The sequence below is a fragment of the Gossypium hirsutum genome, chromosome D10 (genome assembly GCF_007990345.1).
Source record: "Gossypium hirsutum isolate 1008001.06 chromosome D10, Gossypium_hirsutum_v2.1, whole genome shotgun sequence".
Taxonomy (NCBI): domain Eukaryota; kingdom Viridiplantae; phylum Streptophyta; class Magnoliopsida; order Malvales; family Malvaceae; genus Gossypium; species Gossypium hirsutum.
Genome location: NC_053446.1, coordinates 63,021,342 through 63,041,072, shown reverse-complemented (window position 1 = coordinate 63,041,072; position 19,731 = coordinate 63,021,342). Strand labels below are relative to the sequence as shown.

Genomic DNA, 19,731 nt, shown 5'->3' with positions numbered 1-19,731 from the left:
GGCATCAAATTGAGGAAAAGCTTCGAGGGCTAAATTGAATATTGAACCTATTTTTAGGCAGCACAAAATATACGAGGCTCAACAGAACATCACTCAATTGATGGCACAGTATAAAAGAAATGTAAATTGCATATTTATTTACAAAAAGATTAGAACCTGACTTTTTGCCTCATCTAAACATTTCTTTTGGTAATCAAAGTGCAAAAATTTACAGAAAAACACATACATCATTCAAGTTTTGGTAAAAGAAGAGTTGCAGAAATTTATAGAAACAAGTGGAAAATCCAAAACCCCACACCTCAAATAACACTAAAATTATCAACCCTTTTCTGATCAGTAAACAAAATTAATATACCCTGGAGACAAATGAACAGCCCCAATCTAAATGCTGTTTTGCCCCCTTGAAAGAATGTGGATTTATCCCTCTCAACAGCCACCCCAAATTCACAAACCCTATTCCTAAAACCCTACTTTTAAACAAATGTAACTACAGTCGCTGTGGTGCCTACTCACCGGTGTTGATGTTACCACCCTCGATCATTCTCATGTGTTCTTTGGTTCGCCTTTCACATAGAACACAGTTACAAGTTGCATCATCCCCCATTTGTCTGAAATGATTCAGGATTGTTCGACCAAGAGATTCGTAGCTGACAGCTTGGTGGTAGTTCCAGCAATTCAAATGAGTGAAATGAGCAATATACAGCAGAACCAAGGTATGTTACACTTGCAAGCCAAACTAAACCAGCCGATGCTGACGCAAGCCCTTCCCAAAATGAGGTTGCATTAAACGAACATACAAGCCATTTTTGGCTACCAAAGAATCATGTGTTCCTTCCTCTACAATTCGACCACCATTAAGTACTACAATGTTGTCAACATGCCTCATCATTGCAGCTCTATGGGCTATCAAAATGGTAGTTTTGTTCCCCATTATCAGCGTATCAAGTGCCTCCTGGACCACTCGGCTAGACTCAGATTCAATGGAAGAGCTAGCTTCATCCAATAATAAGATGGGAGCATTCTTCAGCACAACTCGAGCGATGGCAATTCTTTGTTTCTGTCCTGGGGTCAAATCCACACCCCTCATACCAACATGTGTGTCATAACCATGAGGCAAGCTGCTGATAAAATGGTGAGCATTAGCTATCCTTGCAGCCTCTTTCATCTCAGCTTCACTAGCATTGTGCCTTGCATATATGATGTTTTCCCTGATAGTAGTTGAGAAGATTATGGGTTCCTGTTGAACAAGACCCAAGTGATTCCTCAACCACCTCAAATTGTAGGTTTTTAAATCCCGCCCGTCAAGTAGAACCTGACCTGCTACTGGATCATAGAATCTTTCGATCAAAGATATTATGGTACTCTTCCCAGAGCCTGAAACTCCAACAACAGCTAAAGTTTGTCCCCCATTAACTTTAAGACTAAAATTGCTCAAGACCAACATTTCTGGACGAGTAGGATAGCAGAAATCAACGTTTTTCAACTCAATGCTTCCGTAGACATTAGGTGGCTTCAATGCCGTGTTATCATCTGGCTCGATTTTAGGGACTCGCTCAATAATTTCAAACACTGAAGTGAGAGATTTCCGCCTCTTAAGAATGTATGGTGCCAATCCAAATGGCTCCACGAGTGCAAAAGTAGCAAAAGAGAAAACCATGTACTCCTTGACAGCTGTAGGCAGATCCATGTACCGTCTTTTAACACAGAGTGCAGTGTACCAAAGGAGAAGAGCATTGCAGGCAAAAAGAAGAAACTGTGAAAAGCCAAAAGCAAACCCTATCGCCATTCCATGAAATAAACTCTTTTTCAATATTCTCTTCAGCTGCAATCTGTAGAGCTCCATTACCTTATTACCGGCGCAAAATGCTACAACAGTGTAAATGTTTCTCACTGCATCCTCAAGGACCAATGATGCCTTCCTATGCATCTCCTGGATTCCCTTAGAAAATCCAGCGAGCCATAATTTCTGCAACATTTAAGTATGCAACAATTCAGAAATTCGGACATGGACAATTTAAGTTCAATAAGAAAAAGGCAACAGCATGGAGGAGATAAAGAAGCAAACACAATACATGGATAAAATTGAAACTCCACTTCTTTTTCAATAATGAAGTGAAAACCAAATAACAAAAGATATGCAAACCTGTGCAATAGCGGAGACAGTTAGAACTGGCAGGGTTGCAAATGCCACAAGCGCCAACCGCCAATGTAGCAACATCCCAATTAGCAAAGCAACAAGAACAGCAGTACTATCCTGTACAAATATTGAAAGTCGGTTGCTAAAAGCAGCCCGTACAAATGTAGCATCGTTTGCCAAGCGCATGGACAAGGTGTCAGCGTTATTCTCTTCTTCATCAAACCATCCAACTTCATTGCGCAGCATTGCTGTCGATGATAGGCAAAACAAGGTAAACAATAGGCACTGAATTCAGCATTCCAGTAAATTTGCAAAATTGATTTGAAGATTCAGATACCTGAAAACATCATCCTGCGAACCCGTTCAGTCATCTTTTCCCCCATAATGCCAAAGTAGAAATGTTGCAAAAAGTTAGCAACAACAGTCACTATACCCATACAGGCAATTATCAAACACCACCTGTCTACTTCATCCTGTAAGTGATGAGGTTCCTGATGCCTATAATATGCAGTTACTATCAGAGCAATAACATAAGCAAGAAGTGGATTAAAAGAGCCAAAGATTGCTGCGCCAATGCTTCCCAACACAGCATAGAGCCACTCTGCAAAACTAAGTTGTGCCAAACTCCAAAACGATGGAGCTTCCCTACGATGTGCTTCCTTATCTTTCATTGGGATGTCACCAGAGTGACTGAGAGGACGACTAAAAGTCTGAGAATGGGAACGTTCACTTTTAGGGTCAGAAGTCAGAAGGGGTGATACGGGAGATTCTGGGTCTGAACCACTTGATTTCGGCCTCTGGGTAGCCTGAACGTCAAGTTTTGGCAACTCTGGTAGTCTCATTTCAAAACTATCCTGCCTCCTGATTGATGGTTCCTTATCACCACCATCCACAGGCAAACCGTTTTCCTGCATTTTCTCTGGTGGTGGACTATGAGCCTTAGGTGATTCTTGTGAGTTAAAAGCACCATCATGGGCCCGGAATCCACCAGGAACCCTTTGAAGAGATGGTGATTTGATGAATTTTGGAGATGATGATTCTTGGAAGCTGTAAATTGATGAAGACTCCTTTTCAATCTGGAAAGTAGACGTCTCCTTGTAGTTCCTGACTGGTGTCCTGAAAAATTATAAACAATCATAAAAACACAGGAGCACTTTTTGTTTAATCTAAATGAAGAAAATCACTAACAAGAAACAGACTTTCATAATCTTCCAGCCTTTTTAATAAAAGCATCTATGGTTCTTATTACCTCCTTGGAAGTTTTGCAGCCTCTTCACATTTAAGGAGCTCTGCATACAAGCCATCAAGGGCTAGTAACTCGTCGTGTGTACCCATTTCAACCAGCTGACCCTCTTCCATCACAGCTATATAATCAGCATTTCTTATGAGACTAAGACGTCGAGCAATTATTATGGTTGAACGCCCTAACATGAGAAGATCTAGAGCTTCCTGTACAGTTCTTTCAGCCTCAAAATCAAGTCCACCAGTCACCTCATCAAGCAGAAGGATGGTTGGGTTCAAAAGCACAGCTCTAGCAATAGAAAGTTTGATTTTCTGTTCTTCTGTCAATGCTAAGCCAGCCCTCCCCACCTGAAAGTCACGGTAAATGATTTTAACAAAATATGACACAAATAAGAAATATATATATGATCAGCAAGATAGGCAAAACTAGTATATCTTGTGCTCCCATATTTCACCTGTGTCTCATATCCTCTCTCAAGCGAACTAATAAATGTATGGGCATGTGCTATTTTTGCAGCTTCTTCGATTTGATCAAGCGTAGCATCTCGTCCATAAGCAATATTATCTTTTATGCTCAAACTAAGTAATGCAGGTTCCTGGGTAACAAGTCCTATTTGGCTTCTCAGCCACTCCAGCTTAAGATTTTTAATATTCTCTCCATCTAGAAGAACTTCCCCTGCATCACACAAAATAAAATCATTTACATCATGTTGGCTAAACACCATGCAATGGTTTCAACACCTAAATGGCATGCCACTGCAGTGCGATAGATAACATCATATGATCATAATACCTAATGTAGGATCATAAAACCGTTCCATGAGCGGAATAATACTGCTTTTCCCAGAGCCATTTCTGCCAACAAGGGCCACAGCCTTTTTAGCAGGTACAGTGAGGTAAAATCCACTCAATATAGGGATTTCAGGTCGAGAGAGATAACTAAAATATACATTGCGAAACTCAATATTTCCTTGAAGGGAGGGTGACATGTTCCCTTCCTGATTAGAGCCAGAGGATGACCGACTAATCATCTCAAAAAGTCTATAAGCAGCAATTCGTCCTTGGTCAAATGAGTAGAAATTTGTTGCTGCTTGGTTCAACCCACTGCACAATATGGAAAGGATTGGTAAGGAAGTGCAGATTAGACAGAGCAGGAAAAAAGAGAAGCTGATGCTTACAGGCCACTTAAAATTATAGCAAAAAGAGCTGTTATTATTTCACCACCATGAGCTCTGTGATGTGTGACCAGGAACCTTCCGACCCAAAGTTGTAAGGCACAAGAACATATAGCAAGCCCATATGTAAATCCAAGCCCAAGCCCTTGTACAAGACTAATCAATATACCATATCTCAAAGTTGCTTGCAATGAGGTTGCATAAGAATATTTGGCCAAAGTTTCATTTGTAAATGCATACAAGGTCCTAATGTAAGAGACTGCCTGCAAAAAAACGAAAACTATATGTATATTAGCATCATTCTCTACTGTGCTTACCCTTATATAAGGCTGATTCTATGTAGAAAGTGAAGTTCAACAAAGAATTCATGTCATCATTTCAACAAATTCAACAGTAATGAACCCAAAAAAGGTATAATGAGCACGATGCATTGATGATAAAGAAAATCTCTAGTGCAAGTTCTCCCTAGCTTTGGGCAGCTTCTTTACTCCAGAAAGCAGAAGCAGTGTCCAAAGTTCAAAAAGAGTTTTAATAAAATTGTTTTAGCTTATAAAGAAACTGCAAATCAGCTTTCTGCAGGCTGAAAGGGATCTTCTGACAAGAACCTCTACATACAAGTTTAATAGAAACTTCAAATAAACAGAAGGTATTGTTATGTAAATCAAGTTATTTCAAATCGACAACACCTTTGAAAAGCTAGCAGCAATTTTTTCCCATAACTCCAGCCTGGCTGAAGAGGCTTCTAAACTAAGCTTCTAAACATCCCTATAAATATCAAGCAAGCATTGGAGGTAAACCTTGCCATCATTTCTGTTTCAAATACAAATAACTAGCAAAGTTTAGTCCATAGGTCCTTATATTAATGGCCAGTTCAAATAAACTCATGCTCAAATGTCAACAGTAACTGCACTCATAAGTCACTGTATACCATTTGGACAACTCACTTTAAATGAACATTAAGCAAAGTAGCCAATTTAAATTCACTTAACAACATTAAGAAAAATAAGTCTGGTTGAAAGTAATGGAGCCAGGAGAGAAGAGAAAAACCTGTTCAGCAACGCTAGCTGCCTCAGCATAAGCATCTTGGATGTTCTCAGCAAGCCTATGAAGAAATATATTGGATATGCCTCCAGCAGCAACAATGAATGGACCAGTAGCTAGTGTTATGAGAACAATCTCCCAACAGTTGATAAAACCAATAATTAGACCACTGAAAAATGTAGCCATGTTATGAATGTAATTCCCAACCTGTATCATCATAGGAATATTAGGATAGGAGCAGACATCTGTGAGGAAATCCCACCAAAGACTAAGTCACTAATTAAAAAAAGTAGGGAAACCCACATGTGACTGAACATACTTTTTCACTAAGAGCAGACTGGATGAGCAGTACATCACTCAATACTTGACTCACTATGTCTCCATTATTCCCATAAGTATCAAAAAAGCTCATATCTTGGTTCAATAAAACTTGAACATATTTTGACCTGATGACAGCAGTCTGCCTCTCTCCCGTCAAAATCCAGCACGAAACCTCTATTACACAGAACAAGTCAGTGACAAGTGGCAGGAATGATGCATCAATCAGAAGGAAACAGAGATGAAGCAATAACCGGATTTGATATCGATCAACTTACCAATCCAGCCAGCAGCGAAAACACCAGCAGCAATATAAACAATGGTTAAAGCAAGCTGCAAAACAAGAATGAAACAGTTGGTGGCATGCAGAAGTACAAACAACACAGAGTCTGAAGAAGACTACAAATTTTAGCTGCTTATATCAAGCAAAAGAAGAAAAGAATTAGACAAAAACTAAAGCTACAAAAGATGGTTTTGCTTTGTCCCATGTTATTTGCACATTAACACCTATAAGAATAAAAGCAATCCTGATTTAACCCTGAAGATAGAGAGTTTTTACATCTTCATAGTAACAATTAAAAATGATATATTAGTTGCAAACAAGTAGAGATATTCACATGGAATCGGTTTACATGCACCCATGATAGCAACTACATGAGAGAGTTGCAATACACATAGCATCAAACTGGAACTACAACCAAAATGTCACAGTTTGATTTGCAATTAACTAAACCATCAAATTAAAAATTCCATTCTTTCTGCAGTTCACACCTATTCATCCACCTTCTTTCCGCTAACAAATATAAAAGCCTCAAAAAATCTAAAGATGAAACACATCCTTCACTTCTGAATAATATGCTAATCATTTCTTCTAATGAAGGCTTGAGCTTGAATGTGTAAGAATAATGCCGTCCCCAACCTAGAGGGAAGGAAGTAATCAAGCCTATGTTTAGCGGATTCAGGGTTAGGGTCAGATATGGGAATGTGTCCAATACAGACATGCTCAAATTTGTCCCAAGTTTTCCATATATTTGGAGGATTATATCCATATCCATGTCCAAATATTTGGAGGATAAGGTGTCAAGACAAAGGTATCTTCTATTTTAAGAAAAATGAAGATCCCATATAACATAGGTTAAAGACCATCCATCCACCCAAAATACTAGAACAGCAATATCCTGCTATGACAATACAGAAGCCTACAAAAGCAATAACCATTAATCTTAATCTCATATAAACATTTCATGTTTTTTGACACCACAAAATTTCCTTACGATCCATTTCAAAGCTAAAATCTCAGCCCCCTCCCCCCCCCCCCAGAAAAAAAATAAACCAAAAATAAATTGCTTTTGCCAATTGCAAGCCAACAAAACTTAAAACCCAAAACTTTTATACACCTTGTCATTTCCAGAACACATTTTCAATAAACAAACCATTATCCAATATACCAAAAATTAAAGAGTAAGGAAATTGCTTAAATTCAGAATCAAACGGTCCATCTCCCCTAATTATACCAACTTTCCAAATATAAAACATAGTTAACTACACTGTCAAAATTGCAAACTCCTGAAAAACTATAAATTGATCAACTAAGACACTAACCTAAACCTTTAAAATCCCAAAATTTAGGTTTTTTCTTTACTTCCTTAATAAATAAATAAATATAGCTAACCTCTCTAAACCTGTCAATCTGCTCATCCAATCTCTCCGGCTCCGGTAGTGACGACCCAATTCCAAGAACATGAACAATCTTCGCAAAGTAATGCAAGTAAACAACAAGAGCCGTCCCATGAGCAGCAGCAGCAACCGATCCAACGATCATGAGAACCCAATCAAGCCTATCAGCACAGGCAAAGAGTCTCGAGAAAGGAACAGCAGCAGGTGGCGGCTCCAGCTCTTCAGCCTCCTCCATTTCCTCATCCGCCTCCACCTGCGCCGCAGCAGCAGCTGCTGCTGCTTCTGCAGATGTATCTAAGTACGGAGAAGGCGATTCCGGTGGCTCCGAAACCTCTGATACTGGTGTCAAGGGCTGTATATGGGGTGGTGACCACCCAAACAAACCCCTTGATATCATCATCTTGAAACCAAACCCAAACCCTAACCCTAAGTACCCTTCCTCTAAATTTAGCAGAAACTTTAAGCCGATCTGCTAAATTCAGAGACCAAAAAAATTGCAAAAAAAAAAAATCAGATTTTTCCTCCACTTAGTTAATTAAAGGTTTGGGTTTTCTTTTATATAAATTGGGTTTTTTTGTTTAGTAAAAATTTGGAGAGCAGGTCAACTATGGCGGAAGAAACATAAGAAAGAAGAAAGAAAGAAAGAAAAAAAACTGAAGTAACCCACGGTTACATTCAAGCAAAAGAAAAAAAAATTAAAATTTAGGAGATTTCGATTTTTGGAGGCTTTTTAATGATTCCATTTTTTGTTTTTTTGTTAACGGCAAAAAGTATATACATATATATATATTTGCTTATAGGATTTTTCCTTTTTTGACAAAATTTTGCTTATAGTATATATATTTTTCTGGTAAAATGCTGATAGGATATTTCAATTTTCTTTTTTTTAACTATTTTTCTTAATTAAATTGTCTGAAAATATTTTCAAAGTAGATTTTATGATATTGAGCTGTGTTTATTAATAATTTTGTAATTATAGGATATTATGTAAGTATTTTACTGATTTATGTGAAAAAAATAAAATATTGTTAAAATAATATAATTTATTTAGTAAAATCATGGTTTTTAATATTAATTTAATTAAATATATTGTATAGATATTAAATTATAATAAAATGAATTATAGAAACCTAAAAGGTGAAAATCATTTTAAAGTAAATTTGAAAGCCTGCTTATTATATTTATAAATTCCATAATTGGTGTTGTTTATTAATACCAACTTCAATGTGTTTTAAATTCAAAAACTGTTTTCTCAAAAATTAATTATAGGTTAAATACAGGTATTAATCCTCCCACTATTTATATTTTCAAATTTTAAAATTCTAATTTCAACCCCAACGATAACAGATAATTTCTACTATTAATTTCATATTATTTAAATTTTATTTATTTAGTCTCAATTCTCCAATTTAATTATATTTTCGAAATTTTAAATTTCAGTGTTGACTTAAAATAATAATCACTAAATTCGCTAACTAAATGTATTTATATTTTTTAATATTATAATTATTTATTCATGACTTAAAAATTCAAAAAAAATTTAAAAGTATATTTTTGGGAAATAGGGTGAACAGCTGGATCTTCGCTTGACATTGGATATTTAAATAATGACACGTGTGGATGTGTGTAAGTGTCAGGGTAAGTTTAGCATTGCTAAGAGGACTAAACCTTTTGATTTCCCCTCTGCCATTGCCAGTCCATTTGCTCTGTTCTTGTTCCCCTTGCTTTTTTTATCTTTTCACTTTCTCCCTTCCTTTATTTTTATATATAATTTGGTTATGCCAATGATTGTTAATTATTAGTTTTTTCAATTTTTTTAATTTTATTCTTTTATATAGATTATATTATAGGAAAAGTGAAAAATTAATATTTGTACGTTAGATTAAATATCAAATCGATGAATTCTGTTAAAACTTTCGTTCATTTGCACTGTTAAAAACTTGTATGACTGATGGAAAAATTAGATAGTGACATGTGGTATACCTGTGCACCTCATATTGATGTACAAATATTAATTTTTAACAATAGAAGTTGATGGAACTTTTAACAAAATGATCACTTTATTCTTTGATCTAATATATAATGACAAATGGAGCCAAATGCAATCCGACTTTTAGTATAGTGACCTCTATGGTAATTCTACCATTAAGTTCTTCTATTAATTTAACCATTGAATTAAGTAATCTGGATATTAAACGCCAGTTTGAATTTGACCTAAAGCATATTTAAAACATTTTGATTAAATTATGAAGGCATGTTAATTTATTGTATAGATAGTTTAGACTTAACATATTAAAAGAAAGACAATGCTCTAAAATTTATGATGATTGTCCTTTTTTAATACGTTAAATATAAGTCATCAATGCAATAAATATGTGTTTTAAATGTGTTATAAAAATAGGTATTTAACGCCTAAATTGATACCTTAATTGATTGAAAGACTCGGTTGATTTATATTATTTTTATTAAGTTGATAAAAATACTTTGAAATTTAAAAATTAATTTAAACTAAATTAGTATCTTATTTAAAGATATAAAACTCAAACAGTTACAAACCCTCATTCGTATCAAAAATCATCTTGGTGATGTAGTCCACTTCTAAATTATCTTATCGAGGGATATGGATTAAAAACCAACATCATTTATGTAATGCATTTTAAGCTTTGATTATTAATAGCATAATTCGTTTTTGGAGCATTCCCACTTGACAAGTTATAATAATCACTATAAAAAGATTGATTACATAAAAAGTATGAACTAATTCCTTTAAAGTTTCTTGGTTGAATTTAAACCTATTTCCAAAGTAGGAGAATCATCAATGGATTCATTTAGATGAAACCAAGAAAATAATTTTTATTTTTAGAAAAAGGGGAAAATTGTGATTCCAAAATTTGTGTTGTTTTAGATGATAATAATACTAACATGGGGGATTTGATCATGGACAGATTGGAGCATATGTCCTATTGCCACTAACATCAATAAAATAATTAAAAACTTTTGGATACCATTAAATTTGAAGTAAGCTGCTTTTAAGAGTGAGAGGCTGCGAAAATATATACCACAACCAAAAATATTAATGTAATATTAATTTTTTTTATTAAACTATGATCAATCGAGTCGAGTGAATTTAAAAATTAATCATTTTAAAACTTCATGTGTTAGTCTAATAGTTAGGGTGTTCACTGTTCTAAATGTGGTTTGGATTCGAGTCGTGCTAATTGTGTTACTGTCCCTCTCCTTTTGTAAATTCACCAAAAAAAATTAATCATTTTAATTTTTATTGGTGAAATTTTAAGTCACGTATTTAGTTTTTATATTTTTTTAAAATTTGAAATTACTTAAATGATAGCAAACAAATTTTTTAGGTTAAATTATGCGATTAATTCCCTATTATGTATAAATTATGGATTTGGTCTCTATTCTCCAATTTATTACTTTTAGTCTCAATATTATATGAATTATGAAATTTTAATGCTAACTGAAATGGTAGATGCTAAATCCATTAACTAAAATAACGTATTTTTTTTTTGTAAATATCATATGAAAATAGCAAGTTGATATGACATTATATATATATATGTTACTAGGATTATTGTATAAAATTGTAAAAATAACATAATTTAATTTAATGAAATTATGGATTCAGACTATGTCAAAGACCAAAATTTTAAAATTAGTAAGTTATAACAACTAAAAATGAAATTAAGGTATAAGAATTAAATTCATAATTTACAAAAAATAAATATATTTACAGTACTCTTTTGTAATTATAAAAATTTTAATTCCCTAAACATGTTTGATTGATAAAGTGTAATTATATGATAGTTCTTAATATCATGTTTAGTAGTATTAATTATAATTACACAACTATATAATTTTAAAATATAAAAATATATTAATTAATATAAAATTTATCAATAATATTTGAAAAAACTCTCTAAACAAATAACAAAACCTAAATCAAATCATTTTATATAATATGTTAGTCCAAGTTGACAGTACGATTACTGTTGAAAAATATGAAATTGGTCATTGAGTGTTAGGGAAGTGGGCGTTTCCCCAAGCGCCGGATCTGTGAGAAGACAACTTCCATATTTGAAGTGTTGTCAATTTATTAAACAGTTTGGATGGATACGTTGAGTATATGGATGACATCTAGGTCATTAATTAAGGTCATATCACTTAGGGAAACATATTTTGAAGTTTGGATTGGATCGTATTACCTTTAATTAATCCCTAGAATTGAGAAAGTTGGATTGGATTGAATCACTAAAAATTTAGCTGTCAATAATCCTTATTTACCTTGATTATTATTCTATTATATTCCGCTTATAAGATGGATGTTTTATAGGAATTGGGATTGTGATAGATATTCTCTATCTTAGCAAGTATTGAAATATTTTTTATAAATTGAGAGACTTATATAGGTTTTTGTAACTAGAATTGAGACCACTAACTCTATTCAAGTGAGCAACTTTTCTATGAGTGCATATTGATAATAAAGCTTTTTGTATTGTAATTTTACTTGCTGAATTCATAGGGGTGAATTTAGTGGTGAGAGTATCAATGTTCAAGGTTCAAAAGTGAGGAGAATTATCACGGGATGTGTTATAGATTAAGTTCACTTGTTGTAATTATTGAAGAGAGGATATTTCTCACTGAGCTAGGCTTTGTAGACGTAGGAAAACCGAATTGCATAAATAATTATTGTTTTGTTTACTGTTTCTAGATTTGGTGTTAAAGGAGTGTCCACTTCCTTATCACTCATTCCAAGCACTTAGCTTAGATTGCAATAATTGTTTTATAACTTCAATTAGTAATAAAATTAGGGTGAGTATTTGGTATAGTTGCAGTGCATTTTTTATTTGACAAACAACTTTAAATTTTGACATTTGTCTTTTGTTTAGATATATATTTTTTGATAGCTTACTATACCCTTACAGGACATTTTTGTCAACTCATTATCTTTGCTTGTGGAGTTTAAAAACTCCACTAGCAGTGTACCAAATATTTTCTCATAAATTTAAAAAGAAAATAAACCTTCTATGAAGTTTTACTAATTATTTTAGCATTCTATATTTATTGGGTTATTCTCTCTCGAACATTAAACATATTAGAAACTCTATCGTACACGTATGTGTGTGAAAATCACATATTTAGAACACATATTTGTGTTTTAAAATAACATGCCATAGATAATGAAACGTATGGTTTGAAAACACATCAAATATGTAAAGCTAAAGTACCCTTAAATAATATAACTTATTTTAATTATGGGAGAACATTTTCATAATTTTCCTAATTAAGTTGATGACTGATTGACTCATGATACCAACTTAGTAAAGGTTTTATAAATAGTATAGATAGAAATCCTATCACACTCATATGCTGGTGGAAACCACGGGTGTATCGTTGGAAGCACAAAAAATAACCTATCCCTATAAAATAACAAAAAGAATAGTATAAGGGAAGTAGGGTCAAATCCTTAGGGACTGGATTTGCACAACTTCTGGTTTGTAACACCCTAAACCCAGCCTAGACATGACAGCCGAATTCAGGAGTGTTACAAGGAAGGATTTTGAAATCAGAGTTACTTTGATAAAGCTTTGTAATGTTGTTCAATAAATCATCCAAGATTTATATTCCACATTCATTTATATCTTTTTATCGGAAATGTTATATAAATGTCCGCGTCTTTAAATGTCCGTCATAAACCAAAATTAACCGAAGAGCTCTGAGAGTCCAATTGTTACAAAACTCCCAGAAATAATCCATAATTAAACAAAACCATTACTTAAAAACGGTTTACAAACTCGTGGTCACTGTGAGACTCCGCCTAAGTCTGAGGATCACCTGAATAGAATAGACAAACAGATGTGAGTTTTTTGTAAGCTCAATGTGTAACCCAACAGAAATAGACATGTTATACAAACAGAAATCACATATACAGTTAGATACAGATTCAGACTTAAGTCCATTACAGATACAAATAACAGAATCAGATATGCAGAACAGATATACAGGTTCCTCCTCCATCTCTGACCATCCCATCACACCATGTGGGGTTAAAAACACCTACCCTTCCCTACACAGCATATTGTGCCATTACGACACATATCAGATAATATGCAGCCATGCTGCTAGAATATAGCTGAAGTTCGCTACACAGAATACTTCCTCCACATATAAAATTTCCACCCCAAACATAATTACAGAATACAGATACAGAATATCATGCTTACATCCACGCATACGGATAACATATATATAACAGAACAATCAGACATGCGTAACAATGCCCTACTCAAAGCAGTCTATCAGAACATCAGATCACCTAATTTAGGGTTTGGTTAGCCCTTACCAACCCTACAGTAAGTCCACAGTCGATCGACACAACCCATGTGGCCATAGGGAAAATTTTAGAACCCACACGCCCAACTTAGCCTAGCCCGTATGGTCCATAAGGCCACACTCATGCACCACACAGTCGTGTCTTGCGCACGGTCATACCTTCGTCAGACACACGGTCGTTTCTTGCACATGACCAACCACACGGCTAGGCATACGCTCGTGTGGCATCAACAGAGAGCTTTTTTGGCTTTCATCGAAACTCAATTTTTTTCGCGTTTTGGAAACACACCTGATTCAATTTTGATGTGAAAACATTCCCAAGTTGACCATCACCTAAAATTGACAACCCAAACACTTAAAATCAGTCATAATTCACAATTAACCCAAGAACATGAAATCGAAAAAAGTTCAATTCAAGCGTTCATCATTTACCCCAATACCCCAAACAGTTTCGACTAAGATTTCGCAAGAGGAGAGCCCCGTTCTTCGCGATTCAATATTGTCAAAACAGAAAATGAAGTTCCAACTGGCAAATTGGAAACTGGAAACTACAGAGATACTAAAATCACACTTACCAAACATCCACAATAAAATAGAAAGACACGATACGGAGATTTGACGACAATTTGAAACAAAACCAAAGGAAATATCAAGAAGGAAAGAATAACGAAAGAACAGAGAAAGGCCAAAGAAAATTGACATTAGTTTTTCCTAGAGAGAGAGAAAATCTTTTTGAAAAAGAATTTAAAATAAAAATAAAAATAAAAACCACTTTGATTACAACCCTACTACATCTACTAACTCACAACCACCTCAGAATTTTAACCCTACCAAAACTCTATCTCACAACCGAGACAAAAAATAACATACACGTTCACGCAAAGACTCAAACATTGAACCTCCAATGCATTTACTCCTTACCATTCAAACCAGCAGGATCATTCTGATATGGATTAACAGACAACTTAATATAAACCCTCTCAACAAAGACAATGCTAGGATTAGAGAAAATAACATAATTTATCAATAAGGAGACTTGAACCCAAGACCTCATACACACACCCAGAACAGTTAACCACTGAAGCAAATACACAGTTGTGTTAGATATTTAAAGAAACAAAGATAAATTATTCAGGGCATTACATTGTTCATCGAGATCCTGAGCACAGTTGTGCCCGAGAAAAAACAACGTACCTGAAAAAAACAAAAAAACAGAATTAAAAATATGGAGGGCTTGGAATTGTATAAATTGAAATCGAAATTATAAAAAGAAAGAGAATTGAGAAAAGAGATTCTTCGATCGAGAAATTCTAACAGTCGGTTACCTCAATCCTCATTGGGTTCAATCCTAGGCTTTTAGGTGATCCTTTTTATGACAGAATAAGCTAATTATAGTGGAAGAGGACGCCTACAACCACCAGCTCCACTTAGATTTTAGCCTTACGATTTAGAGGAACCTGACTCTAGCCAACCGTCAATTTTGTGGGACCGTTTTACATTAAATCATCACTTCTCAATGGTGAATACCACACCATTTTGTCTTTTGGGCTCGACAACCACTGACGTAGTAAGCTAACGAACCGACTGTGCAACCTTCCCAAAATATACAAAGCGACCGCTTTTATGCAAGATGAAAAGATCACTTTTGGAAGGACATGGATGGAAACGTCAGTCCTGTAATGCAGAGAAATGATGAGTACTTGTTGAGAAGGCTAAGTGCGAATTCTAAGCCTCATGAACCCTTTTTTTTGAGGAATCTCGACAATCTTTGGCTAGATGAGTTTAATGGTTTATGCTTTTCAGGAAAAAAAACAAGTTTAATAAAATGAAATTTTATTAAAAAATAAAAGAAACAAAAAGCTAAGAGCCTTAGGGCAGAGGGAGTTTTTATAGAAAAGATCGGTCTCTAATTTTGTCACTCCATCCCCTATTCATAGTACATGGAAAACTTAGTTTGTTCCTGTTTAAACTCTAAAGGATAAATAAAGATAAAAATTGAAATTAAATCTAAATAATAATCTTAACAATAATCCTAATAAAATTCAAATTTAAATAGAGTCTTATGTTTATAAATATTTTCTTTGAATTTTTGCCCCCAAGTCTTCCACACTTTGTATTTTCGACACCATTTCTTTCCTATTTCGCATGCTGGCCCATTTTGTCTTGAAATTTATGCTTTATGCCCCAAAGGTTTCTTTTGCCTTCAATTTAATCCCTACTAGATAAAAAAACCATAAATAGCTCAAATTAGTAGAATCATACTCAAAATAAATATGTAATTAATATATAAAAATATGTCATTTCAGAGTATTATCAAATTCCCCCTACTTAGCCCATACTTGTCCTCAAGTATGGTTCCTATCCACTGTGTAATTTAGATTTTACCACGAAAGAAATATATATCACTCCAAAGTTTTATAAAAATTAGACATAATGCATATGAAAATAAAGAGAACCTTTAGCTTGCTTTAAGTAAAACTAAATAAGTATTCCAATCTAAACACACAAAAATCAAAATTGACTTGGATTACTTCATGAAAATTAGGTATTTTACTAAACTTACCAAGACACCCTATTTGTTTCCACCCTTAGCCCCGAAATGCAATTCTTTATTATTATTTTTTACTTGTTTTTCCTTCTTCTTTTTTTTTTCTTTTTTTTCTTTTCTTAAGAATATATTGAACCTTTTCACGCGAAGAGAGATGACAACCAAGCACCCACCCCGGTTACTCAGCCCAACATACTTCTAATTTATATATGTTTTCTTTTCTTAATAATATATTGAACCTTTTGACGCAAAGAAAGATGATAACCAAACACCCCATCCTGGTTACTTAGCCCAACACATTCTTAAAATTTTTTTTGTTTAATTTCGATTAGTAGAGTTTTACCTAACACGTCACACAACCTTTTGACGCAAATGACGCAAAGTAGGATAACAACCCAAGCACCCTACCCTAGTTACTCAGTCAGTTACGTTTTAAGCTGCTCTCATAACCACGGAGGCATCAAAATATATTATTATCATGGAACAAAATTTTAATGTTGGAGGACTAAGAAAAACAATCAAGGGTCAAAAATAAGTTTTGGCAACTACCTAACAGTCATGAACATAAATTTAGGATTGTTTGAGCCATAGATTGATGTGTTAAATTCGAGTTTTCGTTAACCCTAGCGTTAAGCACTTCCTCTGGGGGATCAACTCCTACTCTTTCGTTTTCTAATGTTTAAGTAGGGTTTTCGTTAACCCTAGACTCAACTTCGTTGCCTACTTCTATTTCCGGCGGTGGGTTACTCTGAGTCCCTACCACCTCTGACTGCTTTTTTCGTAACTTCGTTTCCTTGAAATTAGCTCTCGCAGTCTTCTCTATTTCTGAATCAAATGCAATAATACCTGGAGCAGATCTTGTCATAAGAAAAAAAACAAGATTAGTACATTACTAGTCCCCGGCAACGGTGCCAAAATTTGGTGTATCATTGGAAACACAAAAAATTTCATCACACTCATATGCTTGTGGAAACCACGTATTTAGAACTCATGTTTGTGTTTCAAAATAACATACAAGAGGGGCGAAGCCAGAAATTTTTTAGGGGGCAGAATTAAAGTATACATTTTTACGATAGTAAAAATGTAATTCTACCATTTTAATAGCCTATATCTTTATAATTTTAAAGGATTAAATAAATTTTTATTATTTGGGGGAAGTGCAATTTTACCATTACTAATGAAAAATTTTATAAATTATAAAGGGACCTAAATGGAAAATTATTCATTTTAGAGGGGCCAAGGCCCCTGTCAGCCCCTAGCTCCGCCTTTGACATACAATAAATAATGAAATGTAAAGTTTGAAACTAATTAATAATAACATATGAAATATGTACGATGTCAAAAAAAAGAAGATTAAATTGTAAGTAAAACGAAAGTACCCTCAAATAGTATAACTTATTTTAATTATAGAAGAACATTTCCGTAATTTCACTAACCGAGCTAATGCATGGTTGACTCATGATACCAACTCAGTAAGGAACTTGTAAATAGTATAAATGTTCATTGTTATTATCAGTTAGTCTATAACCAAGTAGAAATAATTAATAACAAATACTATGCAATTTAATTATAATTAGTATAAATAATTTATAATAAATACTATGTAACTTGGTTAATTATTTAGTAGGTCAAAATGTATAGAAAATTATCTCTCGCCAATAACATTTTCGGATTGTTTAAACAAGACTGGGTGAATAAAATATAACTATATTTTAAAAAAATATGTATACAACATATGTCCTAAAATTTAGAAATTGGATTTGAGTGTAATTATTTGTAATTACTCTAATTCTCACCCTCTTCTCACGAATTGAAAAACGTAATTGAAATATTCAAATTAGTGAGACCCACTAATTATAGTAACTAATCAAACTTATAACAAATGTGTGATTACAATCAATTACACTCAACTCTTGATTGAATTTTACATAATTTTCAAACGTGACCCTTAAAAAATTTAAAATAGTATTTTACATAATTTTAGAAAGCACATGGCTATTTAATATTTTGATGGGACTAGTCTTTTAGCCTCGAAAGGGGTAGTTATATCATACATCCTCAAATTATGGTATAGATTTTGAATTGGTTTTCTAAACTTTAAAATCTTATAATTGAATCCTAAAAGCACCGATATTGTACCAGTTAGGTTTTTCCATTAGCTTAGGCATAAAATGCTAGCTCAAATTTGACATGAAGTACATTTAAAACATGGGGATCAAACTTTATACACATATGTATCTACTATATGGACACTTTAGATTTACCATGGTTAAGAAGATAGTTGTCCTAAATTTTATTGGCGGTATTTGTTTTTTAACACGTCAGATTCAAATTGTCTTTACAATAGACTCATATGTTTGCAATTTGATTTGCATGTTTTAAATATGCTTAATGTCTTATTTGAATTGACATTTAATGTCTAAATTGAAAGTCTTAATTGATATTTTCTTTGTTTTTAATCTATATTTTGGGTAAAGATTTGAAGTTTGTTTGATTGATACTTTTTCGAAAAATAAAAACACAGTAACAAAATCAAGTCATACACAAGGTTAAAATATACTCCAAGTACTCATACTTTTCATATATTTAGAATTTAGCCCTCTATTTATATTTTTAAGAAATTAGTTCCTCTACTTTTCAAATTTAAGAATACAAGTTCAATTATTAACACTTTTAAAATTGTTATGCTAAATTCAAATTTATTACAACGCTATTCTTTTTGTTACGTGAATAAAAAGTGAATATTTTCTTATTTCAAAATATTGGTTTAATAATTGAATCTAAATTTTAAAATCTAAAAAATAGATAGATTAAATTCCTAAAATGCATGAAGAATATACTTGTATATAAAAAATTAAACAAACATATTATTTTTTAATAAAAAAAACAAACTATACATAAATTTGGTCCAACATCGAAAGTCAACAAAGCAATCTACCATACCAAACCCTTTAGATATGATACATTTTATATTTACATCAATCTTGAATATTGATTTTTTTAATAATTTATTTGATTCTTTAATTTTATAAAAAATTTATTTTAACTTTTTATTTAATTTTATTTGTTTCTTTTAATCTTTAAATTTACGTTATTTGTCAAATCACACTAAAATGGATGAAAAAATTAATATTTGTTAACTTTGCTGACGTGACATACATGTGGATTGTCACGTGGATGCCACACCAGTTATTAATTAATTTTTAATTTTTTAAAAAAATCAAAAATATATTATAAAAATC

The 19,731-nt window shown here is 33.3% G+C and overlaps 1 protein-coding gene across 2 annotated transcripts; it reads right to left on the bottom strand.

Annotated features, from left to right (window-relative positions):
- Window positions 1-111: 111 nt before the first annotated feature.
- Window positions 112-8,345, bottom strand: LOC107936462 (ABC transporter B family member 6). Of its 2 annotated transcripts, XM_016869187.2 has the most exons (11): window positions 7,586-8,345; window positions 6,192-6,246; window positions 5,915-6,090; window positions 5,602-5,802; window positions 4,558-4,817; window positions 4,173-4,483; window positions 3,835-4,055; window positions 3,387-3,727; window positions 2,475-3,253; window positions 2,144-2,385; window positions 112-1,966 (listed from the first exon to the last, which is right to left on the bottom strand). In XM_016869187.2, the coding sequence occupies exons 1-11, from the start codon at window positions 7,988-7,990 to the stop codon at window positions 737-739; spliced, it is 4,221 nt and encodes a 1,406-aa protein (XP_016724676.1). In that variant the 5' UTR covers window positions 7,991-8,345; the 3' UTR covers window positions 112-736. The 2 variants fall into 2 exon arrangements, with proteins under 2 accessions (XP_016724676.1, XP_016724677.1); XM_016869188.2 differs by lacking the exon at window positions 7,586-8,345 and having other exon boundaries at window positions 5,899-6,090.
- Window positions 8,346-19,731: the final 11,386 nt, after the last annotated feature.